This window comes from Papio anubis, chromosome 4, assembly GCF_008728515.1.
Source record: "Papio anubis isolate 15944 chromosome 4, Panubis1.0, whole genome shotgun sequence".
Classification (NCBI taxonomy): domain Eukaryota; kingdom Metazoa; phylum Chordata; class Mammalia; order Primates; family Cercopithecidae; genus Papio; species Papio anubis.
Window position 1 is genome coordinate 156,589,452 of NC_044979.1, and position 9,371 is coordinate 156,598,822.

Genomic DNA, 9,371 nt, shown 5'->3' on the forward strand with positions numbered 1-9,371 from the left:
TATCATTGACATTTAAAAATGTTTTGACATTTTACCTTCCATAACATGTAATTATATTTTTGATATCAACAACTAGTTACCAAATCTAAACCACCCTATAGTGGACAATTTGCTGCATCTGAATCTACAAATATATTGTTTCATTCATCATTCTGCATTACATTTTTAAAAGGCCAACGTAATTGTTTTTACTCTCTTTTAGAACATTTAAAAATCTATTTTAAATAATTTTAATAAATTTAATTTGTCCTTTCTAATTATTGTAGCATGTTTTCTCTACAAAATAGTAACTTATTTAGCACGTATAAAATATTAGCATATTATTGGAGCATATTTTATTTACAAAACAGTAACTTAAATGTTAAGGTATATCTCTTTAAATACCTCAGAAAATGAAGCTTATTATTTTTTATCTTCCAGAAAATTGCCTTTAAAGGAAGAAAATGGGAAAGAAGCTCTAAATCCAGAAACTATAGAAATTAAAGTTTCTAATGACATCATTCAATCAAAAGAAGACGACAGCAAAGCATAACAACACTATTACAGGGGCTTGAACAACACTACGAAGAGTATTTGGATTGCAGTGACCCTATGACCAAAACTATTCCATTGACCTTAATTTCTTGGGAAACTTCTAGCTTGGAATAGCTTGTACACATATACATATGATCAAATACTCCTGCCCATGGCCCATTTCCTTTTGTTATTGTTGTTGCTGTTGCTGTTGTTGTTAATTTTAAGAATTTCAATATCAAGACCTGACTGGCACCAACACTTTGGGTATTCAATTTGATTATATGACTGAAGTACTGGAATTCATTATATGGCTCAAGTACTCTATTTATTAAGAACTATATTTAATACCACCAACAAATATAGGGGTTAAGGAAAAAGACATGAGCTATATGTGTAAGAAGGCTCTGCATGTGTATGAGTCCTATTCTGGGCAAATAGATTCTTAAGGTGGCTTTCAACTTCAAGATGAAGGCACTTAATAACGGTTACTCATTTTATCAGGGGAATTTCAGGGAACATAGGCTTCAAAGAGCCAGTTTATCTTTAGCAGATATTAAAAATTGAAAACTTTGAAGAATTCATTTCAAGCTATGATTCGGTGCATTTTCAACATTGATTTTTGATAGACTGAAGTGCCAGATCAAAATTGTTACCCATTTGAAAGAATATTAGTTGTATATAAAATTAGATTAGAAAGACTTTCTAAATCTCTATCTCTTTATATATGTCCTATTCATTCACAATGGATTATACACAAAAAATGTATTGCAAGTGAAATAATATTGATTTCTGCCCTCAGCTTCAAATAAAGTAAATTGAAATGGGAACAATATCAATATGGTGTCTTGATATATTTATAAATATGTGATTATCATTTATTTTTAAACAACTTATCAAAAAAAGTCTTTAGTGTTCAAATACTTCAAATCATATCCTCAGATATATTTTTAGCCCATGGTTTTATATAATCTTTGAGAACTAATTTTACCACTGTTACAGGTTCACCATTAAATGTAATTGGCTACTGGAAATTAAAATTTTAAGGTTGACTAAATTAAGAAGAAATTATTTAACATTTTAATGTGCCATAAAAGTGTAAATGATAAACAATTACACTTCCACTATGTGTTCTATTCTGGATGTTCTAGCTAGAAGTCATTTTAAGATTTTGATAAACAATTTTGGTTGAAGAAATTCCTTAAATATTCAACACAAACCTTCTGATATCTTTTGTTAGGGTTATACCAGAATAAAATGCTTCTTTACTTCCAAGCTATGCAAGCTCCCAGAGGTAAGAGAGTGACACATGATTTAACTTATATGTAAGGTTTAAAAAAGTATTTATGATTATAAACATACATACCATTTGGGAGCAGGTTTACTAACCTTGAGAGCCAAAGGTTTCCTTAGGCCCTGTAACATTCAGAACCTTTGGTGTTTCAGCTCATATAGTGACGGGATAGGGAATGTGTTCCAAAAGAATATCGGAGCAATTTTTAGCATTGCAGAAACCTGCTTTGGGCATGTGTCTCTGTAGAGATAACCTGATGATTATTAAATGTAAAATTAAGGCAACTCATGAATATTTTTATTTACAAAGTGCTTGAAACTGTCAGCCAAGGAGAGACGACTAAGTAATTTTATATAATTCCTCACTTTTCTGGCTACAGCAGGACAGAATATGACCATCTTCATTTGAAGGCACCAAATCGTCGCAGTGTCTTTGCCATAAATTGCAGGGTTAAATGCAGGAATCTCTCCTTGCATTCCTGTCTGGCATATTCTGAAGAAAAGAACAGAATTCTTGTGCCTACCTAAGAATTTGAGAAGCGTCTAAAACAAACCAGTTAGGTCATTTTAACTGACTTGATTATCCAACTGGTCTTTGACAGATGTGACTGTTGTTATTTAGTTTATGTTTGTCTGATCATCCAGTTTGCTTTATTTTGCTGTGTTTTATTTTGTCGTTTGTTTTGTTTTGTACCAACGTACTAAAACTAGTCAAAATACTTGAATTAGTTTGTTTGTGCAAAGTGTACAAGCTTAGTAAAGTGTCCATGAAGCAATAGCCATGAATGATAATTATTTCTAAATAGGGCCACATGGTTTTAAACTAATGATGGTGAAAGAATTAGGATGACTGAGAAAGTCATTTCGCATGTTTACTATTGTTATATTTGTGCTTTACTTCAAGAGTGCAGAAATCATAATAAATAACAAACTATTTTTGTGTTTTCTCAATTTGACATTTCTGTTTCTCTCATTTATTTGGATTTTCCTTGTAAAGAAATTGACATATATTTCATATACATATATATATATATAGTCTATATATATATATGATGTTAAATTTCCTGCCACTCATGTGGAGTAATGATCTGAAATTAATAGATAATCTGAAGCTAATTATAGTCAGACTATTTCAAGTGCACTGTTTCAGTTGCCCGAGTGGTCCTTACCTCTTGTCCTTGAAATCCATGCCATGCTGAAGCACGGCAATACTGTGATAAAGTATTTTTTTTAATATTTCAATGGAATGCTCCAAATGATTTATAAGAATTTCAAAATAAAAGATGGCTTGTAGTAAATTGTAAAATATGAGTAGAACTGAAATAACCTGTTTCATTCTTATTCTAGATTAAACATATACATATAACCGTATAAATGTTATTTTTATTGTCTGAGAGTACTCTTAAATATTAGTATAAAGTGTCAAAAGAATTGACTGAATATAAGTACTGTTAAAATAATTTGAACCCTGTGATATTTTAAACCAAGAGGCAAAGATATCACCGAAAACTTGGTATTTCTTGATAGGTTAGGTGCAATTAGGCAGTGACAATCTATATTCAACAACATATAAGAGGAAAGAGTAATATCAGAATTTTAACACATATTTTGTTTTCAACACTGGCACAAATTCATGTGTCAACGTATTTTACAATAATTGTCAAAGGAATTTAATTAAGAATTGTATTTTTAAAGATTTATTTATTATTTTTTGTGGGGTAAGACATTGCCATTCTATTGATACTAACATCTAACATTAATGTATTGTTTCTTGTTTTCTTTTATTTTTAATATTAATAACTATAAAAGCATTTTTCAAAGGCTATTAGATCCAGCACACTTCATGTGGATCTTAGTCTTTGAATTAAATATTTATATAAATAGATTTTATTAATCAAATTATTTATTCGTGTGCCAACAATTAATTGTAACTTTATGATCATACCTATGTTTATGCTTCTTATTTTAAATAATTAAGATGTATCTGTGCCTTTTAATTAGCATGACATTCTGCTTTATTAAAAGAAAAAACTACAATTAATGTCATTACTAGTATATTTTGCTTAGATTTGAGATACTCGAATGATGCTGTCTTATTTACAGTCAGTAAATAAGTTCAATTCAAACTATTTACCTTGAATATAAAATCTAGATATAATAAACTATACTGTATAAGTTACTTTAATTCATGTCAAAATAGTTCTTTTTATACACACACATGAAATATTCTTAATTTGTTCTGTATTGTTTTTCTAAACAATAAATACATTCTAGATATTATTGAAATTAAATTTTGCCAGTTGTAAGACAAAGACAACAGATAACTTTTGAAAATCAAGCAAATTACTATGGTGTTTCTTGGGTCTTCATTATTTCCATTTATATATATTTTATTTAGAATAATAAATCAACCTTTATTTTTTGGCAATAAGATTATCACAGATGAAAATATGTACAGCTCAAGTGGTAGAAATAATATTTTCCATTAGTTAATTTAGGAAATATTGGAATAGCATATTAGAATTATTTATGAGGTTCACAGTGTTCTTTTTCAGAGAAAATAAGGTAAACATTTGACTTAAATCCCCCATGAAGTTTTTTTTACACTCATATTCATAATCATAATCATATAATGTTCTTATTCAACAAGCTTTGTATCTGGAAATATTTTTAACAATAAGTTTGCTAGCATTATTGATTTATCTTTAGAGAGAAAATATTTGCATCTGTTTATTAACCCTTTGAAGCATTAATACTTAGTCACTCACACTGAAATTGTATATGGATGTATCAACATAAGCTAAAATTAAATTATGGATGTCGCAGAAATGAAAAACTTCATCTTAAAAGGTAAAATTTTCAAGAAAGTATTTTATTCATGGACTTAATAATGTCTTAAGATGAAACAATTATAAGTTCAAATGAGAAATTTATAAAAAGACCCACATATAGTAATCGCTGAACAAACATAATTTTCTTCCAGCTCCCATCCTTCCTTTTTGAAAAATTGAATTTACCCATGTAGATGCAGCTATTTAAAATTATACAAGAATGTTAATAGATGAATTATTTCCTCTCATATAAAGGCAAAGAATTTTATATTATATATAATGCTAAATATTTATTTGATAACACACATAATATTCTTAGAAAAATAGTTTATTACTCACTTTAAGATTTTACCTATAACATAAATATATTATCTGATATTACCTCTTTAAATTTTCATTTTACACAATTTTTGAGATTCTGACTACACACAACATTCAGAATTATTGCTCATGTAAATTTAAATATTGCTACTTAGTTTTTTCTTTTCTGAAATGAAAACATGTATCTTTTGGCATCTGTTTTCAGCCTCCCATGGAAGACAGTAAGCAAAACCATTACTGTTGGAGAATTTCAGATCACAACCCGACATAGGAGATCAGAGAAACAAAGAAATGAGTGGATCTAGAAAGGCAAACTGAGTTGCTATATTTGGAATAGCTAGAAAGGACCTGACTTTGAGAAGTGCTAGACCAGGGACTAGGACCATTGCTTAGATAAAAATTATGGCCCATTAAACTGATGCAAAGGAGAAAACAGTGTAACACAGAGGACAAAGTTAACAGAGATAGAATCTATGATTTGATTTTGCAAATAGTTTTTTTAGAGAACAACATGCATACTATAAAATAAACAATACTATTAAGAACAAACCTATTTGTTCCAACTCTTAAAGAAATATTCATGGTTTAGCATTTGCCTCTAAACCCTGTTAGAAATATGTGAAGTTAGAAATAAAGGTTTTTTTTTTTTTTAAAAAAAAAAAACAAACATTTTTGGTATGTGAACTGTATGCTGTGCTCAGTATGTACTGAAACATACTATCTTTTATTTTCTTTAATTTATATATTCCATTCAAATTCTATATGCTTAAGTTAGCTATCACAACGTTTTCTTATTGTTTCAATATGGTATGTCCCAATGAAATGCTGTATATATATGTCTAAACTGTAAAAATTATACTGCAAATGTTGAAGTTTTGTATTTATGAAAGACATTGAAAGTATGGCTTACAGTATATCAAACTTGTCACACTTCACCATTTGTATATTAATAGTAAAGATACTTTTACTTTAATAAAGTGTTGCATTTTATGTTTATTTTGAATAACATTTCTGCAGTGAGCAAGCTTATGGTTTTTCAGAGACTTCTGTGTTAAGAAACTTCCAAACATATATCTAGATATTCTAAAGAAGAGAATGCTTTCTGCTATCTTATCTCTCAATGGGTTACAATCTTTTGGCTTCTACACTGAGCAGAGCTCAGAGAATTAAATGAATAAACAGTTGGTTTAGAGCAGTGGTTCTCAAAATGTGACCCCCTAGAGCAGCATTACCTGGGAACTTGTTTAAAATGTAAATTTCTAGACCTCACCAGAGACTCAATAAATCAGAAAGTTCTAGGAGAGGGCCATGGTAATTTGTGTTTCAGTAAGAATTTCTGATGATTCTGATGCATTGCAAAATTTGAGATCCAATGGATTGGAGACACTTTTATTTTTTCATTTACCAAATTGTGTTGATCAATTTAAAAATGCTAGGCAACCAACTAAATATAGCCAGTTAGGCTTTAACACAATGTGTGCATTCCCCAACAGCATCATATTCTGCAAAATAATGCACTTAATAATCAAAACACTTGAAGGAAAAGTAAGTTTGGAACAAACCAGTAAAAATGTAAGCAATTGTGAAACCATAGCATCGACACAAGTAACAGCAAACAACCATTCTGTAAAAGAAAGTATAAACGTTACTGAAACATATTGAGTGATAGTCCAGTATTAACTTCTGTTTCAAAGCTAATCATTTCACACATGATTTTACAAGTTGTTTTCATTGTTTTAAACTAGTACAAATGTGACTCATTCTTAAAAAATAAGATTCTGAGTGGCAACTTTTCACAATGGGGCAATTTTCAATATAAGCTTAATACCTCAAAAATACATACACATATAGAATAAAAATAACATCAAACACGTTGAGAAGTGAAGAAAAATATATATATTGTGTTTCATATTTCAGTATTCTATGTTTATTATAAAGACAATTAAAATAAAATACAAACTATGTCACATGAAAGAGGCCAAAATTAACTCTCTGATGTATTTTGGAAATTGGGCAGGTGACCCTGGTAGTATTTTAGATAATTTCTTCTAGTTTTTTTCTAACCCAAAGCATTACCTAAGTACAAATTCTCTTTATTATACAATAAATAATGAACATATTTATCCTAAATACTTATACAAGAAATAATGAACATATGGCCTCAGCATTTGAAATTTATTTTCTAACATGAGTTTTTAATACATAAATGAAAATATTCTCAAAATATAAATATTACTTTATATTTTATATGAGGTGTCATATATGTACTTATCTTTGGCATAAACTTGTTCTTTAATAGAATGCATACATTTGTGTATTTTAACTTTTCTGGACAACTTAATATCTTCCATAGATAGGCTTTTGCATTTTATTTTTTGGTAGAGTGGCCACTATAATAATATAAAATTTATTACATTTTAATTTCATTTTAATTTAGGTTTTTATTAATATATGGTCTGTAAAGTCAGGTATTTCTAGCATTTAAATGTCTTCATATTTGGAAAACAAGATTAACTTGATTATTTTAGTTCACATCAACCTTTCCAATTCCACCTCCAATTTCCACACTTCCTAATTCTCTCATCTTTCTTTCATCTATGTCAATCATGACCAATGTCAGAAACTGACCTGAGAAGTTTGAGATGTATAAAGAAAAGGATACTTACCCAAATCAGTCCAAAACACTTGTATACTATCACATCTGGAGATGAAGCAATTATCAATTATCTTAGAAGAGTCATTTTTGAAAATAGAGTTTTTGAAGGAAGTTGTGATTTTCTTTGTATTTGGAAGCATTGGCTGAAGAGAAGGAAATGGGCATCTCATTTGTAAGCACGGACACAGACTGGACCCACAGAGAGGACGCAGCACACACCCAGGGTTATTCCATGCTGTTTGAGGAGCTTTAGCACTAGGTTTGACTATGTGAAGGCCCCCTACTAATTATAAGGGAAGCACTCTCTGAAAAGCATAAATAAAATTTTCACCAATTCGGAAACTAAGAGATCCACACATTTACTCACCAGAAAAAAAGATGGGAAAATAATTTCCTATGTCTTTGCAACCAGGATGCAAAACTGGGATCCTTGGAGTAATATGGAAAAACAGATGAGAACCCAGATATTGGAATTAAAATAAACCTAGGTTCACATCCCAATTGTATCACCTATTACTAGCTCTGAATGTAATACATTTAGATACAAATTTGCACCTTTATTTCCTCACGTATAAAATTGTTATCCTAAAGTGATTAATATTAATCTTCACAAGATGATTTAAGGATTTACTGAGATTGTATTTATGAAGTTCTTCATACAATGTCTACCACACAGAAAATACCAATAAATAGTAGCCATGAGTATCTTTATATCTGCGATATTTCAACATTGATTCTCAGTGTAAGTTATATTAGTTACCTATTACTGAATAATAAATTGAAATGTAGTAGTGACTTAAAACATTAACAATATATTGTTTTCTATGATTTCACATACTGATTCAAATACATTTGGCAGTTATTTTGCAACATATGATGTAGCTGAGCTCGCTTATGTGGCTACCAGCTTCTAAAAGGAAACCTTCCAAATGGAAGTCCCAATATGCAAATGCTCCCGAGTCTCTATTTGCATCAGGCGTGTGATGTTCAGTCAGTCACATTAAATCATATGGGTAAGCACATAGTGGATGTGTTTGCGTAGAGGCTGTAAACAAGGGCATAATGCACTTAACACAATTCATGTTACAGTGTAGCTCAATATTCCTTGTGTCTCCTAATGTTTCACATTTTTCCACATGCTAAACTCACTCAAACCCTTCCTGAAACTTCCAATGTATATCATTGTGTTATCAGGATAAGATTTGAATTTCAGAATTTATTCAACTAAATTAATCCCAGGTAATCATATCATCTCAGGGATTACAGCTGGGTTGAATTCTTCAGTGAAGAGTTCTGTCCACTAAAAAGATAATGTAGCTCCTTCCAGAAAACTCTACAGATGACTATAAGGCAGGAGCAGGATATGACAATAGACACTACCATTCAAATAATAGAGAAGGAATTGGGGACATTTGATAGTTAAGTGTCTATAGAAATTTTGAGATCCAGCCAGAAAAAAAAAAAATTACTAATTCCATCGCCCACTGCCCTCCATTATCAGCATAGGGTATTTTCCTTAATTAGGATATGATTCTATTCCGAGGGTAAGATAACTGTATCTATTGTTCTTCATATTGTTAGGGTTACTTTGAGATATTCCTACTTTTCTATAGGAAAGGGTACATGATTATAGCTGGGTAAATTTCTTGGCTTGTTTCTTGGCCAGATGTATTTACTGCCTAGAAATCTATTTACATTTAAACTTCTTAAGTCCCATTAAGTTCAAGCTGATACAACTTTTAGAAACAGTGTGAGTT

At 30.1% G+C, this 9,371-nt stretch overlaps 1 protein-coding gene across 4 annotated transcripts in view; it reads left to right on the forward strand.

Moving 5' to 3' along the window:
- NCAM2 (neural cell adhesion molecule 2) overlaps positions 1-5,948 on the forward strand; it is a 549,007-nt gene extending 543,059 nt beyond the window's left edge. For 2 of the 4 annotated variants that reach the window (XM_017956502.3, XM_017956504.3), the window contains exon 18: positions 421-5,948. In XM_017956502.3, coding sequence (XP_017811991.1) covers positions 421-532 — 112 coding nt within the window. In that variant the 3' untranslated portion in view covers positions 533-5,948. The remainder of the gene's footprint in view (positions 1-420) is intronic. The other 2 variants (XM_009202421.4, XM_017956503.3) reach the window with 1 other exon arrangement.
- The last annotated feature ends 3,423 nt before the right edge of the window (positions 5,949-9,371 follow it).